This window comes from Conger conger, chromosome 19 (assembly GCF_963514075.1).
Source record: "Conger conger chromosome 19, fConCon1.1, whole genome shotgun sequence".
Classification (NCBI taxonomy): Eukaryota; Metazoa; Chordata; class Actinopteri; order Anguilliformes; family Congridae; genus Conger; species Conger conger.
The window spans coordinates 15640205-15660991 of NC_083778.1; the positions used below are offsets into that span (position 1 = coordinate 15640205).

A 20787-nucleotide genomic window follows, 5' to 3' on the forward strand; every position below is an offset into this window, starting at 1 on the left:
TGGGTGTTCACACTTGCACATTCTGAACTGGGCTAGCACCAGCCTTACCCCTGGACTAGCTGTGGTTAAACCCCTGAAATATCCCCAGGCATGGTGCCAAAATAACATCGCAATAATAATGTGAATGGTTAACAGATGCTGATGTGAACGCAGGATAAGCTAGCCCTGGGGCCAAGTACAGTGCAGTGTGGAAAGGTGGAAGGTGGTCTTTAACCAGAATGTGACGGGGCTCCCGACCCCTCCTCTCCTCAGGACGAGTGGCTGACGTGTCAGCGGAACTGGCTCTACCTGGAGAGCATCTTCAGCGCCCCGGACATCCAGAGGCAGCTGCCCGCCGAGGCCAAAATGTTCCTGCAGGTGGACAAGTCCTGGAAGGACATCATGAGGAAGGTGCAGCGGCTGCCCAACGCCCTGCGGGCCGCCACCAAGCCAGGTGAGGGCAGCGCTGAGCGCTCTCTCTGGACCTGGGGCTGTGAGAACAGGCATCTGCTGAACGCTCACACTGGACCTGGTACAGTGAGAACAGGCATCTGCTGAACGCTCACACTGGACCTGGTGCAGTGAGAACAGGCATCTGCTGAACGCTCACACTGGACCTGGTGCAGTGAGAATGGCCATCTGCTGAACGCTCACACTGGACCTGGTGCAGTGAGAATGGCCATCTGCTGAACACTCACACTGGACCTGGTGCCGTGAGAACAGGCATCTGCTGAACGCTCACACTGGACCTGGTGCAGTGAGAACAGGCATCTGCTGAACGCTCACACTGGACCTGGTGCTGTGAGAACAGGCATCTGCTGAACGCTCACACTGGACCTGGTGCAGTCTTTGTGTTTTCATAGCATAACTTCACTTTTTGGGAGTTTGTCACACAGGTGTTAAGATCCATTTATTAAAATGGCTAGATGATCCAACCGACAAGCAGTACACCCCATGTCAGCTGAGGATGTTGAGTTTATTGTTTCAGCTGACCACTGGCAAATTCTTCTTACTGGTTGATTTTGGGGTTTTTTTCAGGTCTATTGGAAGTCTTCCAGAACAACAATGCTTTATTGGACCAGATACAGAAATGTCTGGAGGCCTATTTGGAGTCCAAGAGAGTCATCTTCCCCAGGTGAGCCTATAAGGTCCTTTGGATTTGGTGTGCGAGAATATGATCTCATCCCAGACTTACATCAGCTTACGTCCTGGGCGAGTCCTGAAGGACTTTCGAACCGCACAAAGGTGCAGCGGCTACGTGACAGCAGACTAGCACGCCGTTCTGCACGCGCAGGTTCTACTTCCTGTCGAACGACGAGCTGCTGGAGATCCTGGCCCAGACGCGGAACCCGCAGGCCGTGCAGCCGCACCTGCGCAAGTGCTTCGACGCCATCGCCCGTCTGGAGTTCGCCCTGCTGCCGCCCCCGACCGCCGCCCCCCAGGGAGCGCCCCCCGAGGGGGAGGGCGAGAAGGCCTACAGCAACGACATCCTGGCCATGGTCTCCCCCGAGGCAGAGAGGGTCTGTTTACGTCGACATACTTCACCCGCTGTCTTTCTCGCATACCCTGCTGTAAAATCCGCCGATGACCAACTTGGACTTACCAGCTGCCAGCTGTTTCAAAACCTGTTAGCTTGAGCTGTTTGTTTCAGCAGTGTAGAATTCATAAAACCATTTTCATAATCTACTGTGACAGAAATGCTGTAGGCTGTTTATAGCTCCCGTTTTTCATGGATGTATGACATATTATGGTATTATCATAACGGTTTATTATAATACATATACATTACCTAAACCTGTGTACATTCTGGCAAGCTTTATTTGTACATGATGTATTTTTCATCGACAAACTTTTCAGCAAGGAAGATCAAATGAGAACTCTATTACAGTGATGGATATTGACTGCTGGAAAATGTACAATGAACCATTGTGAAGTGGTCTAGATTTAGAGAGCTAGATTTGAACCTTTGGCCAGGAGTCTGGGGGGTAACATATCAGTTTTACTTCCTGTCTTTACGCAGGTGGGCTTGGGGAAGGGCCTGAAGGCTCGTGGGAATGTGGAGGACTGGCTGGGCAAGGTGGAGGAGGCCATGTTCTCCTCCCTGAGGCGACTCACCAAGGCCTCCATCGCCGACTACCAGAACAAGCCCAGGGTGGAGTGGGTGGTGGCGGGCCACGCTTCCCAGGTACGACAGCGACGCAGTCAGCCATCTTAGGTCCAGCTGTGGGAAGGCTGTGGGGAGCGCAGAGTGAGACGCCCTGGTTTCCTCCCCCCCCCCCAGGTGGTGCTCACCGTCTCCCAGCTGATGTGGTGCCGGGACATGGACAACGTTCTGGAGGGAGACCACGACCACTTTGAAGCTCTGCAGGAGTTTGAAGTCGTCAACGTTGAGGTACAGCGCAGATACACGACCGTAAACGACCAGGGGGCGTAAGCCGATGGAGTAATCTGGTGTCCTTTTCCACTTTTAAGCACTTCTCTTATAGTTTAAATGTTTCTGGAGTGCATACTACTCTGTTCCTGCGGTGAAGTGTTTCATTCCTGTTTCTATCTCAGTTTAGCTCTTCGATTCGTACCGTTTCTGTTTTTGACTCGGTGCGTTTGTGTCCTCGTCTCTCCCGCGTGTGTCACGTGACCTCAGCGACTGAACGCCCTCGCTGCGCTGGTGCGCGGCCAGCTTCCCAACCTGCACCGCAACATCATCACCGCCCTCATCACCGTGGACGTGCACGCCCGCGACATCGTCACCGACCTCGTCAAGCAGAAGGTGCTTCCTCACCGCCTCACCGTCACGCCCCAGGGCGATTCCAGTCAAGCGGGCCTGTGCCATCAGTGTGGCCCCAGAGGATGCTGGGAAATGGAGTTTGAATCTGTCTCGTTTCTTTGCGGTTGCTGTGTCCAGGTGGATAACAGCAGTAACTTTGAGTGGCAGAGGCAGCTGCGGTATTACTGGGACATGGACTTGGACAACTGCGTGGCGAGGATGGCCCTGTCCCAGTACATCTACGGCTATGAGTACCTGGGAGCCTGTCCCAGACTGGTCATCACACCCCTCACTGTAAGCCTTTCATTTTATTTCTTATTTCTTCCATGATGTGCAATATCCATACGGCTCAGTACATGGATGTGCTCACGTGTACATGCATATATATATATGGTTGGGGTGGTTGCTTATTCATATCCTTCAGTCAGGATACTCTTGGGGTTTATTTTTTCAGCAGTGTTCATGTTTTTACTGCTTCATCCATAGGAACATGGGCCACTGTATGCGGTAGTCATATTAACTTCAATTCAGATTAACGCATCAGAAATACAGCGTTTCTATTGCCAGCTATTACGTATTTTGGTATTTTGCTGTTAGGTTTCTCATATGTATGTACTTAGTGGGATTAGTGTGGGCCTGTAGACTAGATGAGATGGGCAGACTGCAGCTGATGACCTGTGTCTCTTCCTGGGGCAGGACCGCTGCTACCTGTGCCTCATGGGGGCGCTGCAGCTGGACCTGGGGGGGGCCCCTGCTGGCCCAGCGGGGACGGGCAAGACCGAGACCACCAAGGACCTGGCCAAGGCGCTGGCCATCCAGTGCGTGGTCTTCAACTGCTCCGACGGGCTGGACTACAAGGTTGGGCCGCTTTCTGATACACTCATTCTTGCTGCTTTGAGCCTGTCTTCTGCATCTTACCCCCTTTCTTTCTCCATTTCGCTTTTTCCTTTGTTTCATTTAGACCAGATTGTCTCAAGTGTTTCCTTATAACCTTTAAATGTTATATCTGGAACCACTTTATTTGCCCTTCTTTAAAAAACATATTGGTTTCCAGAACTGCACGCCCAACTCTGATTGGGCTCTGATAAAGTCATAGCATAGCGTGAGTGTGACCTGAATGCTTTCAGATGATGGGCAAGTTTTTCAGCGGCCTGGCTCAGTCAGGGGCCTGGTGCTGCTTCGACGAGTTCAACCGCATCGACATCGAGGTGCTGTCCGTCATCGCCCAGCAACTCATCACCATCCGCAACGCTAAGGCTGCCAAGGTACACGACTCTCATACGCCAAGCTTCGATGCATCTCAGCTTCTTTATCTTGGCCTTTTGTGCTGGTTTACACAAGTCAATTACCTTGGGCTGGTTTTGCCACCCAAGCCAAACACATCAGACTTGGAGTCAGAAAAATCCTTTTGTCTGCACAGTGAGTTTGCTGATAGATTGCTCCTTCCTGTAAGCTTGTGACTGAGTGTGGTCTCCCTGATCCAGATGAGCAGGTTCATGTTTGAAGGCCAGGAGATAAAGCTGGTCATGACCTGCGCCGCCTTCATCACCATGAACCCCGGATACGCCGGCCGCACGGAGCTCCCCGACAACCTGAAGGCCCTGTTCAGACCCATCGCCATGATGGTGCCCAACTACGCCCTGATTGCTGAGGTCAGACTGCTGAGCTGAGAACAAACCATCCCAGTGGTGCACGGCTCCTATAGCTAACACGTAGATGCTGTTACTCTCTTCCCTGCTTTTTCCTATTCTTAGTCTTATTTTAAAATCCTCTTCTGGAGGGAAGAGTCAGAGATGCATGATTTCTCAATGTCAGTAAACTGGGTATAATGTTCTGTAACCTCTTGACACCGTTCGCCGTCTCTCTAAACACCCTGCTTCCCCCTGGTTTCTCCTAGGTCATCCTGTACTCGGAGGGCTTTGAGTCCAGTAAGACTCTGGCCCGGAAGATGACCCAGATGTACAAGCTGTGCAGCGAGCAGCTATCTCAGCAGGACCACTACGACTTCGGCATGCGCGCCGTCAAGTCCGTGCTGGTCATGGCTGGGTGGGTTACAACACCAGCCACGCGTACTCTGTCGCGGCTATTTCTGATACCGTGGAACTGTTTTTATAGGGAAATAAATGCTATTTTGCCATTAGCTGGCATTCCCCCTGGGTGTTGTAACTTGACTTGAGCTGGTCTTTAATACAGCTTCATTACTACTTCGGTGCTTCTATACCGATGACAATGCGCTCTGTATAATAACACGATGCCGACGCTGCTGTTGCCTCAGGTCCCTGAAGAGAGAGAACCCACACCTGTCTGAAGACGTGGTCCTCATCCGTGCCCTGAGGGACTCCAACCTGCCCAAGTTCCTGACAGACGACGCTGTTCTCTTTGGGTAAGAACTGCTTTAGTGATGCGAATGTAACGATGTGGGTCAGGGCTCTGTGCTAACAGCTTTTCCAAAGAGAACTTGTGCTCTTAAGTTGAAAAATGTCGGAGCCCACTATTGTTATGCAGAATATGGTTGGTTTATTGTCTGGAAAAAAATTCTGTTTCTATCTAGCTTTGCTCTTCAAAGTCACATAACTGAGGGTTTAGGTCTTAGACGATATTAGGCCAATTTCAGAGACATAGAATTGTCAATAAACTAAACTAAATTCAATTGTCAGTGGTGATTCCCCATACAAAACTCAATTTAGTCCAGGACTAGGCTTAATATGTGTCTGTGAAACTGGCCTAATATGGTGACCTAAACCCTCAATTATGTGAAAGTTATTTTTTCCACACAATAAACCAGCCATAATCTGCATAAAAAATAGTTCTCCCCTCATGAGTGAAAATAGAAGTGGTCAGTGACGGTGCGCTCCACTGCGCCCCCCTAGGGGCATCCTGTCGGACCTGTTCCCGGGCGTCACCATCCCGGAGCACGACTACGGCGTGCTGCAGTCCACCATCGAGGAGGCCCTGGTGAAGCGGCGTCTCCAGGTCCTCCCCAGCACCACGCTCAAGGTCATCCAGCTCTACGAGACCATGATCGTGCGCCACGGCGTCATGCTGGTGGGCCCCACCGGCGGGGGCAAGACCACCGTCTACGCCATCCTGGCCGACGCCCTGGAGGAGCTGCACCGGCAGGGCCACCAGAACCCCTTCTACCAGCCGGTGAAGACCTACGTGCTCAACCCCAAGTCGGTGACCATGGGCGAGCTGTACGGCGAGGAGAACCCGCTCACCATGGAGTGGCGCGACGGCCTGATGGCGCTGAGCGTGCGGGCCGGCGTCAACGACACCACCGACGACCACAAGTGGGTGATCAGCGACGGGCCCGTGGACGCCCTGTGGATCGAGAACATGAACACCGTGCTGGACGACAACAAGATGCTCTGCCTGGCCAACAGCGAGCGCATCAAGCTCACGCCCTCCATACACATGGTGTTCGAGGTGAGAGAGAGAGGCTCAGGCCTCCATACACATGATGTTTGAGGTGAGAGAGAGACTCAGGCCTCCATACACATGGTGTTTGAGGTGAGAGAGACTCAGGCCTCCATACACATGGTGTTTGAGGTGAGAGAGAGAGGCTCAGGCCTCCATACACATGGTGTTTGAGGTGAGAGAGACTCAGGCCTCCATACACATGGTGTTTGAGGTGAGAGAGACTCAGGCCTCCATACACATGATGTTTGAGGTGAGAGAGAGACTCAGGCCTCCATACACATGGTGTTCGAGGTGAGAGAGAGACTCAGGCCTCCATACACATGGTGTTTGAGGTGAGAGAGACTCAGGCCTCCATACACATGGTGTTTGAGGTGAGAGAGAGACTCAGGCCTCCATACACATGGTGTTCGAGGTGAGAGAGAGACTCAGGCCTCCATACACATGGTGTTTGAGGTGAGAGAGAGAGGCTCAGGCCTCCATACACATGGTGTTTGAGGTGAGAGAGACTCAGGCCTCCATACACATGGTGTTTGAGGTGAGAGAGACTCAGGCCTCCATACACATGGTGTTTGAGGTGAGAGAGACTTAGGCCTCCATACACATGGTGTTTGAGGTGAGAGAGAGAGGCTCAGGCCTCCATACACATGGTGTTTGAGGTGAGAGAGAGAGGCTCAGGTCTCCATACACATGGTGTTTGAGGTGAGAGAGACTCAGGCCTCCATACACATGGTGTTTGAGGTGAGAGAGAGAGGCTCAGGCCTCCATACACATGGTGTTTGAGGTGAGAGAGACTCAGGCCTCCATACACATGGTGTTTGAGGTGAGAGAGACTCAGGCCTCCATACACATGGTGTTTGAGGTGAGAGAGACTCAGGCCTCCATACACATGGTGTTTGAGGTGAGAGAGACTCAGGCCTCCATACACATGGTGTTTGAGGTGAGAGAGAGAGGCTCAGGCCTCCATACACATGGTGTTCGAGGTGAGAGAGAGACTCAGGTCTCCATACACATGGTGTTTGAGGTGAGAGAGAGAGAGACTCAGGCCTCCATACACATGGTGTTTGAGGTGAGAGAGAGTTGGAATTGCAGTCTTTAATTGCTTCTTCATGGACACAGCCACCTCACTGCAAAAATTAAGTCAACAAGTATTTCACACTTATATTGAATCTTAAAATCTTCTTTTTTTTCTTTTTTTTCTTTTATAAGACGAAAATGTTGGAGTGAGAATTTGTCAAGCAAACAGTAACTTAAAGCAAGCTTATATTTTCTACTTGTTGCAAGTCTGAGTGCATTTTAAGACTTATTACAAGACTAAAACACTTGAGATTTGACTGCAACATCTTGGGGCATATCCCTTGGGGCATATCAGAAATAGTAAGTAATGTCTTAGCGAGTTTCCTTTCTTAAATTGCACACGTCTTTTCTCCCCAGGTGCAAGATCTGGCCGTTGCGTCCCCAGCCACAGTCAGCCGCTGTGGGATGGTCTACATTGACCCCAGTGAACTCAAGTGGATGCCATATGTTCAGACCTGGATCAAGGGGTTGCCAGATAAAGTAATGCCACTTTATTTTTTATATCTCTACTCATGATATAATCCAGTGCAGTTCACAGGTTGCACCATCACCGTCATTTATGGAAGTATACTGCTGATTTTTCACGGAAGGTTTTGTAAGTGGGGTAAAGGAACAAATCAGAACAAACCTAGTAGGTTAAGGAAGTAACTTGGTCCAGTAACTATTCAAGGGCGGGCAACAATACTGCAAAGCAGACGGAAGGATTAAATAACGAAACAAAGAGTGAGTGAGCGTGCAAGCTACAAGGCCAGCCATCTGAAACCGTGGTAGTCCCGTGAAGTTGTATGTTGCATTTGGAGATTCATCTGTGCGTTTCCCCCGTGAACACGGACATCATTCCTCCCCGGTCCTGTGTGTGCAGCTGACGGAGGAGATGCAGACGTACCTGCTGGGCCTGTTCGAGCAGTACATCGAGGCGGGCCTGCTGTTCGTGACTAAGAGCTGCGTCCAGGCCATGGCACAGGTGGACATCAGCAAGGTGACCACCCTCTGCTGCCTGCTGGAGGCCCTGCTGCTGGGCCCCGGTGGCCCTGACCTCACACTGGTACGTGACCGCTGTCCGCGAACTGCCGTACGCTCGGGCCCGTGTTCAAAAGTGAAATATACCTCACTCCCCTCTGCCATGCTCTAAGGGGGTTATTAGGTTCTGCACAGTGGTTTTTGCGTTGCGGTAAAACCTATTCTTTGCACTTAAACTTTAATTAAAAAACTTTCCTTTCTTTGATTTGGTTGCGTTGTTGCCTAGACTCGGAGATGTGATGCAGCAGTGAATATTGTTATATTGTCGTTTGCTCACGATAATGACTCGCCTCTTACGCCCTGGTTGTTTCTCTCTGTGTGTCCCAGGGTCTGAACAAGCTGAGCAGTGTGCTGTGCCAGACCTTTGTGTTCTGCTACCTGTGGGCGGTGGGCGGGAACCTGACGGACAGCTGCTGGGACGATTTCGACAACTTCATCAGGCAGCAGTTTGAGGACAACAACGACGCCATGGTAGGAGGGGGCTCCACACATGACTGACAGGCCTCAGAACCAATCGCACCCCAACCAGCAAACTGCAATTTAGACTTCCAGTACTTTTCCGTCTCAGCGAAAACATTGTCGGCATAACAAGTGTAATATATACAAATAATATAGCTTATTATCCACTATCCGGGATGTGTAACCATATTTCAGTAGTCGCACACATGTACACTGTGAAGGCAGTTACAGTAAATTATACCTGTTTTCAATCGGATATGTTTGACTGAGCAAAGACGTACGTGTGTGTGTGTGTGTGTGTGTACACGTGTGCGTATGTGCACGTGCGTGCATGTGTGTGTGTGTGTGTGTGTGTATACACTTGTGTGTGCGTGTGTGTGTGTATACACGTGTGTATACGTGTATGTGTGTGCACAGCTGCCCAGCACAGGGGACCTGTGGAGTGTGTACATGGACTTCTCTCTGAACCGGCTGGAGCCCTGGGAGAAGGTGATCCCCTCCTTCCAGTACAACAGCGAGGTGCCCTTCTTCGAGATGCTGGTGCCCACCACCGACACGGTGCGCTACGGCTACGTGATGGAGAAACTGCTCTCCGTGCGCCACTCTGTCCTGTTCACCGGGCTCACCGGCGTGGGGAAGGTACGGTCAGGCCGGGTCTGTGAACCTGTGTGAATATTCTCCCAGTCCCAGGAATAATATCATCTATGATTTCTCCCTCATTATAATACTACTGTAAAACTTCCATACACATGGTGTTCGAGGTGAGAGAGACTCAGGGCAACATATGCAACATACTAGGACATGCTAGAGAACTGGGGGCTTTTTATTTTTTTATTTTAAGGAATTAAATGGCATCTCTTTGTGCTAAGTGTTTGATAGACACACATGTTGTTGGAAGTCAGGCGTGAGCGTGAACGTGCTTTTTGGTGCCGGTCTCGTCCCTCAGTCAGTGGTTGCTCGTGGACTGCTCAACAAAATACAGGAGAAGGCGGGCTACATCCCCGTCTACATCAACTTCTCCGCCCAGACCTCCTCGGCCCGGACGCAGGAGATGATCGAGTCCAAGCTGGAGAAGAAGAGGAAGAACGTGCTGGGTGAGAGAGTGGAGAGAGCGGAGAGAGCCTTCTCATATCGTGTGTCTCCTCTGCATTCGACTGGAGTAAAAACAGGCTGGCTCCAGTCTTACATTTCCGCTCATATAGAAACATTAATATGTAGGAAGCAGAAACATATTAATCCTCAGTAATATACACTCACCAAGCACTTTATTAGGAACATTTTGACTTTATTACACCTACTTAGCCATGCGATTATCTAATCAGCCAATTGTGTAGCAGTTTGTACAGTTTTTTCATTCTATTTTTTGGAGCTCTTAAACAACCCTATGGCTTTTCAGATTATGAACTTAACCCGATAAACCACATCACTCCATTACTGTTAAAGTATGTGTATGAAAGTTGAATATTGAACTGTTGACCTCAGCAAATACAGGGATGTGACAATTATAGATAATCAGCTCTCAGTTGAGAATTATTTGCTAGTTTTGCTCTATGCAAAGCACATTCATTTCTGGTAGGTTATATCATAAATCTCTGAGCTGCGGGGATGTTTGACCGGTGTGAGAGATGCTTTGCTCAGAGATAATGCCTGTTGACCCCAGGGGCTCCCACTGGGAAGAAGCTGGTGGTGTTTGTGGACGATCTGAACATGCCCAAACTGGACAGCTACGGCTCCCAGCCTCCCATCGAACTCCTGCGGCAGTTCCAGGACTTCCGCGGCTTCTACGACAGGGAGAAGTTCCACTGGAAGGCCATTCAGGTTATCCTCGCGCTCAGCCCTGTCTAATGCCAGATTACCATACTGATATAATAACCTCTCTCAGTACACCACGTTCATACCCAGTACACTCAGATAAACACATTGTTCTCACCGTTCATCATCCCTCATTGCCCAGTGAAACCCTCTTCATCCTCGCCCCCCCTCTCTCTCTCTCTCTCTCTCTCTCTCTCTCTCTTTCTCTCTCTCCTCTCTCTCCCCCCCTCTCTCTCCTCTCTCCCCCCCTCTCTCTCCCCTCTCTCTTTCTCTCTCTCCTCTCTCTCACCCCCCCTCTCTCTCTCCTCTCTCTCTTGCCCCCCCTCTCTCTTTCCCTCTCTCTCTCCCTCTCTCTCTCTCTCTCTCTCGCCCCCCCTCTCTCTCTCTCTCTCGCCCCCTCCTGGTCTGCAGGACATGACGATCGCTGCGGCCTGTGCCCCCCCCGGTGGGGGTCGTAACCCCGTGACCCCGCGCTTCCTGCGCCACTTCAGCATGCTGTGTCTGCCCACGCCCTCCGAGCACAGCCTCAAGCAGATCTTCAAGGTCAGGCCTCGTCCCACTTTCTCACCCAAAAGCTTGGTTTATGTTCGCGCCCGACAAGTGTGCATGCGTCCTCAGTTTCCTCATTCGTTGACTTCAACATACCAACTGGAATTAAATTCATAAACTGACAAAAACCCCATAGAACACAAAGCGCATTTTTGAGTTTACAAACTGAATTGAGTTGATAGAAAGATAGATAGTTATAGTTATACAGCACTTTTCTCACACTCAAAGCGCATGAAGCCTGATTAATGTTTGATCCGCCAGCCACTGTATGGGACTGGTCTATTTGTTCCAGACGGCAGAGCGCACTACAGAGACAATAAAATCGCTTAGTTTGACAATACGGATCAATACGGAACACGCCAGATGGCAAAAATCGCATGGCGTCTCCATTTTGGAGGTTACCAGGTGAAGCATGACTCAGGCTTTACAGTGATGAGGGCGAACTCACCTCCACCACCACCAAGGTGCAGCACCCACCTGTTCCTGCAGCAACTTAGCTTTCCCAGGTCCCCCAGCCATCGTGACCCCAGCCCTCCCTGTTCCCCAGGCCATCCTGTGCGGGTTCCTGGCGGACTTCCCCATGGCGGTGAAACAGTCAGCGGACAACATCGTGGAGGCGGCGGTGGAGATGTACCACCGCATGAGTGTGGACCTGCTGCCCACCCCCGCCAAGTCCCACTACGTCTTCAACCTCAGAGACCTGTCCAAGTGTGTGCAGGGTGAGAGACTACGGCACGCTGGGTACAGCTAAACGCACACTCCCACACACGTTTTACAGTATCACCAAGTCCCACTACGTCTTCAACCTCAGAGACCTGTCCAAGTGTGTGCAGGGTGAGAGATTGAGGTGCGCTGGGCGCAGTTAAACGTTTTACAGTATTGAACATGCTTACTGTTTTTCCAATGCAGTCCTCCGTGTTAAATTGAGCCAGACTGCACTCAGTCTGGTACCCAGGGGACGGTGCTTTTGAGCTTAATTTGCTTAAGACAGAGCTAAACCCCTCCACGGCCTCTCCCCTCTGTTCCGTGCTTTGGGTCTGACGTGGGACCCCTGTCCCGCCCTGTCCCTCCCTGTCCCTCCCCAGGCATGCTGCAGTGTGACTCCAGCAGTGTGCGGGACCAGACCCAGATCTTCCGCCTCTTCTGTCACGAGTGCCAGAGGGTGTTCCACGACCGGCTCATCAACAACGAGGACAAGACCTACTTCAACACCATGGTCTCCGAGATGGCCAGTGAGTGCTCTCCGTGTGCCGTGCTCATCTCCTGCTGCGCGGTCCATTCACAAGCTTTATTCACATCGCCTCATGACCTCTTTCCTACCAGGCAAGCATTTTGGGATCAACTTGGAGCCAAGTTATTTCGTGACTGAGCCCATCATCTTTGGGGATTTTATTAAGGTGAGATGGTGTCCAGTTTTCAGGAATTTTGATGTAGGATATGAAATCAAATGTTGGCAGCTAAGTACAATGTCGCTGTTGAGTTTAATGTGCTCTGTGCTGCACGCATGAACGGATGGTGTTCACCTGTAGAGAGGTTTACAGCAACAGCAGGGAGAATGTGCAACTGCGCTGTACCAAGAACCAAACCAGTCCAAAGACATGCATGTAGCCCAGGGTCTACAGATTTACCCCCCCTGGCTAATTGCATGTACAGAAATGTTGTTAATATGTATTGACCTTAATAAAATACACTAACAAATGAAATTACTTAAACCAACGTCATCAAAATCAGACAAGCACTGGGTTTCGGTTTGCCACTCTGCATTGTCACACCACACAAGTGTGTCCTTAAGAGTAGACACACTTTTAATTCTGGAAATTTCAGATGGGGCAAGACATGGCCGACCGTGTGTACGAAGACCTGAAAGATATCGAGAAGATCCGCGACGTTCTGCAAGAGTACCTGGACGATTACAACATGACCAACTCCAAGGAGACCAAGCTGGTGTTCTTCCAGGATGCCGTTGAGCATGTCTCAAGGTTACTGTGAAGGCTCTAATGACCACAGAAGCTAATAACTGATGTGCAAATGATGGCTTTAAAACAAACCTTAAAAACAAACCTGCATTTCCAGTTTGTATTGCCCTTTTCTTCATACACACGTCTTTCAAGCAGTATTGCCATATCAACTGCACAAAGTAATTGGTTTCTCGAAAAGGAATGAATTGTTTTAGGAATCTGATATCGGGTGATTTTCCTCATTGAGCTATTTGTGCGTTTCCGTAGGATTGCGCGTATGATTCGTCAGGAGCGGGGAAACGCCCTGCTGGTGGGCGTGGGGGGCACGGGGAAGCAGTCTCTGACCCGCCTGGCGGCCCACATGTGTGGCTACCGCTGCTTCCAGATCGAGCTGTGCCGCGGCTACAACTACGACAGCTTCCACGAGGACCTGCGCAAGCTCTGCAAGATGGCCGGCGTGGAGGGCAAGGATACCGTCTTCCTCTTCACCGACACCCAGGTGTGACACAGCACTGGGGTCTTACCAAGACCAACCAACCACTGTGTCCTTCACTTACCCACCACTGTGTTCTTCACTTACCAACCACTGTGTCCTTCACTCACCAACCACTGTGTCCTTCACTTACCAACCACTGTCCTTCACTTACCAACCACTGTGTCCTTCACTTACCAACCACTGTGTCCTTCACTTACCTACCACTGTGTCCTTCACTTACCTACCACTGTGCCCTTCACTTACCAACCACTGTGCCCTTCACTTACCAACTACTGTGTCCTTCACTTTGAGGAATGCCTTTTAGCACGATATTGAATCTATCTCACCAAAGTTGTATCTGTTGTCCTAACCAAAGCAATATCGGGTCCATCTCACCCAAACTGCATCCATCGTGTGACAATCAGTGAGTCAGTGACATCACATGCTGTTATCGGCCCTTCGGACAGATTGTGGTGGAGGAGTTCTTGGAGGACATAAACAACATGCTGAACTCCGGGGAGGTGCCCAACCTCTTTGAGAAGGACGAGCTGGAGCAGGTGCTGGCAGCCACCCGTCCTAAAGCCAAGGAAGCGGGCATCGCCGAGGGCAACCGCGATGAGGTGACCGCTACATTGCTGAGAGCCTGTAGTGTATGATGAGGCCACGATTAGTTTCTGTCCCTTGACCATCACACCGTGCTCTTTGTGTGCGTTCCTTTCCCCAGGTGTTCCAGTTCTTCATCTCTCGCGTGCGGGAGAAGCTCCACATCGTGCTGTGCATGAGCCCTGTGGGAGACGCCTTCAGGGCCCGCTGCAGGATGTTCCCCTCGCTGGTCAACTGCTGCACCATCGACTGGTTCGTCCAGGTCAGTCGCCTCCTGTGCTATCATGGGCTCAGAGCTGGTATTTCCCTGTTTTTTTCTTCCATTACATTACATTGTAAAGCGTCTTTGCGACAGTCCTCAGTGAAAAGCACTATAAAAATAGAATTGAATTGAATTGAACCTCCAATTGAATTGAGCTTCACTCCCAATTGGCGTCTGTACAGAGTACTATTTGCTGACCTCTGACCCCTGACCCCTGTTCTGCGCCCCTGCCAGTGGCCCCGGGAGGCCCTGCACTCCGTCTCCCAGTTCTTCTTCCAGAGCGTGGAGCTGGGCAGCGAGGAGATGAAGGAGCGCTTCTCGGAGATGTGCGTGGAGATCCACATCAGCGTGGAGGAGCTGGCCGAGCGCTTCTACTCGGAGCTGCGCCGCCGATACTACACCACGCCCACCTCCTACCTGGAGCTCATCAACCTCTACCTGTCCATGCTGGACGGCAAGAGACAGGAGCTGGTCGCGGTCAGTCACTCTGACCGCCACGGAAACGTCATTGAGTGTGTTAAAGCCGCACAGACCACAGTGTTTTTGCGAGAGTAGAGGTCCGTACCTGTGAGTGCCGTGTGTGTTTGTGTGTGCTGTCCAGGCTCGCGACCGTGTGAAGAATGGCCTGACGAAGCTCCTGGAGACCAACGACCTGGTGGACACCATGAAGGTGGAGCTGTCCGCCTTGGAGCCCGTCCTCAAGCAGAAGTCCATCGACGTCAACGCCCTGATGGGGAAACTGGCTGTGGACCAAGAGAAAGCGGATCAGGTGTGTATACCTGTGTGTGTGTGCCTCTGTGTCGGTGTGTGTGCCTCTGTGTCCGTGTGTGTGTGTGTGTGTGTCCCTTCTCTGTTTCTGTGTGTCTGTGTGTCTGTGTGTGTGTGTGTGTGTGTGTGTGTGTGTGTGTCAATGTCAGTGTCAGTGTCAGTGTCTGTGTCTGTCTGTGTCTGTGTCTGTGTCTCTGTGAGCTGAATTGTTGCGTCTGAACAGGTCCGCAGCGTGGTGAAAGACGACGAGGCATTGGCCAAGGTGAAGGCAGAGGACACCCAGGCCATCGCGGACGACGCCCAGCGGGACCTGGACGAGGCCCTGCCCGCCTTGGACAGCGCCAACACCGCGCTCAACGCCCTGGACAAGGCCGACATCTCCGAGATCCGCGTCTTCACCAAGCCGCCCGACATGGTCATGACCGTCATGGAGGCCGTCTGCATCCTGCTCAACAGCAAGTGAGTCAGTCCCAAAGAGGTCCAGGAGTGAACACACACCGACAGCACACCACTACAGCCAACACCGTCATGATGGAACATTACCCACTTAAAAACTATGGGCTGCCTTGGGCTCTTCACACCTACCACTTCTTGATATTGTTGTTTCCAGCAAACATCTTTAATCTGGCCATTTTTCATACGGAGGACAGGCTCTTGTTTTGTTGGTCCCTTCCACATTGCTGTGGCCTCACTGTCTCCACTTGATCTTTTGATTACTTTTATTCATGTTTCAATAAAACCGGTGTCAGCCAGCGGCAGATGGGTTACCCTACTGAGTCAGGTTCTGCTCAAGGTTTCTTCCTGTTAGCCAAAGGCTTTGTGACAAAGGCCCCTTGTTAAAAGCGCTATACAAATAAAAATTGATTGATTGATTGATCTTTCTACCCACAGACCAGACTGGGCCAGTGCGAAGCAGGTGCTGGGCGACTCGTACTTCCTGAAGAAGCTGATGGACTATGACAAGGAGAACATCAAGCCCCAGATCCTGCAGAAGCTGCAGCGCTACGTCAACAACCCGGACTTTGTGCCGGAGAAGGTGGAGAAGGTGTCCAAGGCCTGCCGCTCCATGTGCATGTGGGTGCGGGCCATGGACCTCTACTCCCGCGTCCTGAAGGAAGTGGGCCCCAAACGGGAGAAGCTCTCTGCCGCGCAGGTGACCGCCATCTCTGAGATCCCGTCTTCTCATTGGTCAGTTAAGCAGTGTCCATCTTCTCATTGCTCAGTCACTCAGTGTCCATCTTCTCATTGGTCAGTTAATCAGTGTCCATCTTCTCATTCGTCAGTTAATCCGTGTCCATCTTCTCATTCGTCAGTTAATCAGTGTCCATCTTCTCATTGGTCAGTCACTCAGTGTCCATCTTCTCATTGGTCAGTCACTTAGTGTCTATCTTCTCATTGGTCAGTTAATCCGTGTCCATCTTCTCATTGGTCAGTCACTCAGTGTCCATCTTCTCATTGGTCAATTAATCAGTGTCCCATCTTCTCATTCGTCAGTTAATCCGTGTCCATCTTCTCATTGGTCAGTTAATCCGTGTCCATCTTCTCATTGGTCAGTTAATCAGTGTCCGTCTTCTCATGTTCTCATTGGTTGGTCACTAACTCAGCCTTTCCCGCTCGTCTCTCTCTGTTCTAGACGGAACTGGACGTGGTGATGTCCACCCTCAGAGAGAAACAGGCCAAGCTCAAAGAAGTAGAGGATGAGATCAAAGTTCTGCAGGACCAGTTTGACAGCAGCGTGTCTGAGAAAGAGACTTTGGGTAAAGGCCACAACATTCTGGTGCAAGCCTGATTTACACGTTATTCAAAACCTTTTGACAAATCTAAAAAGTGCCATAATTTCCGTGTGCCTTGTACAACGTCATACTTTGTTTTGCAGTGTTGATTGGACGGCTAAATGATGGGACGCCAAAATTCACTGTCACTTTTCGTGCCATGTTTTCACAAATGTGAACAGCAGTTTGGCGTCTCGTTACATTATTATAGAGACAACTTAACCTTCCCTGCAGGCCTTCGCCCAAGTACAGACAAAGTAAAAGTAGAAATCAGGCTTAATGCAGACCGTAGCTACATAGCTGGGGTCAGAAGGTCCCAGACGGGTATTGATTATTGATTGATTGTTGACTGACGGCTGGGCTGTCCCTCCGGCAGCGAAGACCATGGCCCTGACGGAGGCGCGGCTGGGCCGCGCGGGGAAGCTGACGGCCTCGCTGGGTGACGAGCAGGTGCGCTGGCAGGACAGCATCACGCAGTTCGAGCAGGAGATCACCAACGTCATCGGGAACGTCTTCATCGGAGCCGCCTGCGTGGCCTACTACGGCGCCTTCACCTCACACTACCGCCAGCTGGTGGGTGCTGCCGCAACGACCCTGCTCAGGGTCCTTAACACGGGTCCCTGTCTGTGCGTGTGTGTGTGAAATCCATCGTCTGCTGTGTGTCTATGGAAATGTAATATAACTTGTCATTTAGCCGATCCAAAGTGACTTGTGATTGATTAGACTAAGCAGGGGACAATCCCCCCCTGGAGCAAAGCAGGTTTAATGGCCTTGCTCTGGGGCCCAACAGCTGTGCAGATCTTTTTGTGGCTACACCGGGGCTTGAAGCACCAACCTCCCAGGTCCCAGTCGTGTACCTTAAGCACGAGGCGGCCCTGTACGTCGATGACACGCCCTGTGTGTCTGTGTCTCCTCATCAGCTGATTGACCAGTGGACGTCCCGCTGCCAGGAGCTGGGGATCCCCATCAGTGACAACTTCAGCCTCATCAACATCCTCGGGGACCCCTACGAGATCCGCCAGTGGAACGCGGAAGGGTTGCCCCGGGATACGGTCTCCACGGAGAACGGCATCCTGGTGACGCGCGGTCGCCGCTGGCCGCTCATGATTGACCCCCAGGACCAGGTCAGGCTTTCGTCGTCACGGTCCAGGGCCTGCCAAGGAGGCCTTCGTCAGTGTGCTTGATTATCAGATTGCTGTCCTGCATGTCTGTGGTGTACTGTGGTAGTTTTGTACCAAGACCGACCACACTCAGGTTTGGGTGAACCAGCGCAGTTTATTTAATGTGATTCAGGGCTTGGGGTGGCCACCGCTCGCATTGGTGAACAAACAGCCGGAACTCAAAAGACTTGCTGAAAAGTTGGCTAGCTGTCATTTATTTAGTCCCAGAATCTCCAAACATAGGAAAGACAACAAAAGTAACACTCCACAGGAGAAAACCTAAACTGGCAAACAGAGAACCACCAACACCAACTCTCCCCTTGGCCTCTGACAGTATATAGCCCAACAGTTCCTGTGATTACAATGAATCACAGCTGTGACCATACCTGAAGTTAGGGCCGGTGCTGCCCCCTGGTGGACAGCGTCTTAATTTACCTGTGAGGTGCCACATTATTATTACTATTGTTGCTGTTGTTAGTATTATTACACATTGACCGTTCACGTCCCAATTCCGCCCCTCAGGCCAACCGCTGGATCCGCACCAAGGAGACCAAGAACGGGCTGTCCGTGATCAAACTGACCGACTCGGGCTTCCTGCGTACCCTGGAGAACGCCATCCGCCTGGGCCTGCCCGTCCTGCTGGAGGAGGTGCGGTCTCCCCCCCGCCCGCCCGTCTCGTCTCTAAGCGTACGCTCCGTCGTGTCTCCCGTGGTAACGGCTCAGTTCTGGCTTTGCCCCTCACAGCTGAAGGAGACCCTGGACCCCGCCCTGGAGCCCATCCTGCTGAAGCAGACCTACGTCTCGGGCGGCCGCACGCTCATCCGCCTGGGCGACTCCGACGTCGACTACGACAAGAACTTCCGCTTCTACATGACCACCAAGATGGCCAACCCGCATTACCTGCCGGAGGTGAGCGGAGTGGCGCTCGAACACTTGCCGTGATAATGCCTCCTGTACTGCTGCAAGCCCTACCTTATCTTAGCCCTTTCAGCATCCACCTATTATGCCTTTTCTACCAATCACAATGACTGCTATACGATTGTTTTAGTCGCTATTAAATTTTGGGATTTTGGGTGGAGTCTCTTCATATTGGGCATGGGACTGAAAGGGTTAATATTGTGACTGTTCTATTACCACAATTGCATTATAGTGTCTAAATTGCATTAAAATGCCCCCCGTCTTAAAGACGTTTATTTATTATTGTTTCTCTTCTAAGGCTTCCACCAAGCCATCCCAGATTCATCCATAAAGAGCAATCGCAGCAAGTTGTAATAACCCATAGCTAATTTCTCTGGCTCTCTATCCCCTCCCCTGTAGGTCTGCATCAAAGTGACCATCATAAACTTCACTGTGACCAAGTCAGGGCTGGAGGACCAGCTCCTGAGGTAAGCAGTCTTTATGGGTCGCTGCTCGGTGTCGGTGAGATGCTGACTAAAATCGGTACTTCTGCAGGTGGTGTGGGCTGTGACACCTGAAGCCGTCTGTCATTAGTGTTCACAGTATTGATGGTCATGTCATTTGGTTCAGTAATACAATATGCTTCTGCACAAATGTGCAATTTGTGTCATAAAAAGTGCTATACAAATACATTTTAATATGTGATATCTGGTAATTGTGGGGACGATCATTATTTTAAAGTGTACAGGTGGTGTGGGGTGGTGCTAAGGAACTGGACCAGCAGTTTTCCCTGTCATGGGTTCAGATCTCAGAGAGCACTCTGCTGCTGTGATTTTGAGAGCCTGGTTTCACACAGAGATAAATGAGTAAAATAGGAGAAGTTCCACCTGATGAGGGAATGTTCTCTCTGTTCTCCTGCTCCCCTCAGCGACGTCGTCCGCCTGGAGCGGCCAGATCTGGAGGAGCAGCGGAACGAGCTGATCGTCTGCATCAACGCCGACCGCAACCAGCTGAAGGACATCGAGGACCGCATCCTGAAGCTCCTATTCACGTCCGAGGGGAACATCCTGGACAACGAGGAGCTGGTCCAGACCCTGCAGGAGTCCAAGGTCCTGCCGCCTGACATATGACATCACTAAACCCCAGGCCTTGTGTTGAGTTGAATTTGCCAAACATACCCAGCAAGTCAGTGTTACGGGCGCCATTTTGTTTGCGTCAGTGTTACGGGGGCCATTTTGTTTGCATCAGTGTTACGGGGGCCATATTTATCAGCAGTGGCTATTGAGTGGGAAATGGATGCTTCAGAAAGGCAGTCTGCTTCTGTTTACCGTTTGTTTTTTGCTATGGAGAGACTTCTGCCTTCTCTATTCCTGGTTCAGCAATCACTGCTGATTATAATACTTAGCACACATTATGCAATGTGTGTTTGTATTCACCTAATGTAACATTTAGATGAGTTAGTGGACTATAATCGGGCATGGTTATTCCACACAGGTGACATCAGGAGCCATCAAGAGCCGGCTGCAGGAGGCGGAGGCCACGGAGGTGATGATTGACGCGGCTCGTGAGAAGTACAGAGCTGTAGCCACACGCGGCTCCATCATGTACTTCGTCATCGCCAGCCTCTCCGAGATCGACCCCATGTACCAGTTCTCCCTCAAGTACTTCAAACAGGTGCCCCACGTCTACCTCCTCGTCCCACTGCTCCACACGGTCTTACCTCAGTTCATTTCATCCACTGGGAATCAGGCTCAAGTCATTACATGGACCATTCATCTCTTCAACATGGCCAAGAGCCAAAACACCTTTGTTTTG

General features: G+C 51.1%; 1 protein-coding gene across 1 annotated transcript in view; it reads left to right on the forward strand.

Annotated features, from left to right (window-relative positions):
- dnah6 (dynein, axonemal, heavy chain 6) overlaps nucleotides 1-20787 on the forward strand; it is a 43139-nt gene that overhangs the window by 12671 nt on the left and 9681 nt on the right. Inside the window, exons 23-61 of the mRNA XM_061229086.1 lie at nucleotides 253-433; nucleotides 1018-1114; nucleotides 1274-1499; nucleotides 2000-2164; nucleotides 2261-2371; nucleotides 2621-2746; nucleotides 2882-3037; nucleotides 3440-3601; nucleotides 3871-4008; nucleotides 4228-4395; nucleotides 4641-4789; nucleotides 5019-5126; nucleotides 5614-6169; nucleotides 7595-7717; nucleotides 8100-8282; nucleotides 8585-8728; nucleotides 9134-9355; nucleotides 9663-9810; nucleotides 10377-10534; nucleotides 10940-11071; nucleotides 11625-11796; nucleotides 12163-12309; nucleotides 12401-12474; nucleotides 12902-13056; nucleotides 13303-13534; nucleotides 13978-14130; nucleotides 14235-14375; nucleotides 14610-14852; nucleotides 14977-15144; nucleotides 15367-15602; nucleotides 16035-16296; nucleotides 16777-16900; nucleotides 17292-17488; nucleotides 17836-18039; nucleotides 18598-18723; nucleotides 18820-18984; nucleotides 19393-19460; nucleotides 19901-20081; nucleotides 20467-20646. Of these exons, the coding sequence (XP_061085070.1) occupies nucleotides 253-433; nucleotides 1018-1114; nucleotides 1274-1499; nucleotides 2000-2164; nucleotides 2261-2371; nucleotides 2621-2746; nucleotides 2882-3037; nucleotides 3440-3601; nucleotides 3871-4008; nucleotides 4228-4395; nucleotides 4641-4789; nucleotides 5019-5126; nucleotides 5614-6169; nucleotides 7595-7717; nucleotides 8100-8282; nucleotides 8585-8728; nucleotides 9134-9355; nucleotides 9663-9810; nucleotides 10377-10534; nucleotides 10940-11071; nucleotides 11625-11796; nucleotides 12163-12309; nucleotides 12401-12474; nucleotides 12902-13056; nucleotides 13303-13534; nucleotides 13978-14130; nucleotides 14235-14375; nucleotides 14610-14852; nucleotides 14977-15144; nucleotides 15367-15602; nucleotides 16035-16296; nucleotides 16777-16900; nucleotides 17292-17488; nucleotides 17836-18039; nucleotides 18598-18723; nucleotides 18820-18984; nucleotides 19393-19460; nucleotides 19901-20081; nucleotides 20467-20646 (6681 nt within the window). The remainder of the gene's footprint in view (nucleotides 1-252; nucleotides 434-1017; nucleotides 1115-1273; nucleotides 1500-1999; nucleotides 2165-2260; nucleotides 2372-2620; nucleotides 2747-2881; nucleotides 3038-3439; nucleotides 3602-3870; nucleotides 4009-4227; nucleotides 4396-4640; nucleotides 4790-5018; nucleotides 5127-5613; nucleotides 6170-7594; nucleotides 7718-8099; nucleotides 8283-8584; nucleotides 8729-9133; nucleotides 9356-9662; nucleotides 9811-10376; nucleotides 10535-10939; nucleotides 11072-11624; nucleotides 11797-12162; nucleotides 12310-12400; nucleotides 12475-12901; nucleotides 13057-13302; nucleotides 13535-13977; nucleotides 14131-14234; nucleotides 14376-14609; nucleotides 14853-14976; nucleotides 15145-15366; nucleotides 15603-16034; nucleotides 16297-16776; nucleotides 16901-17291; nucleotides 17489-17835; nucleotides 18040-18597; nucleotides 18724-18819; nucleotides 18985-19392; nucleotides 19461-19900; nucleotides 20082-20466; nucleotides 20647-20787) is intronic.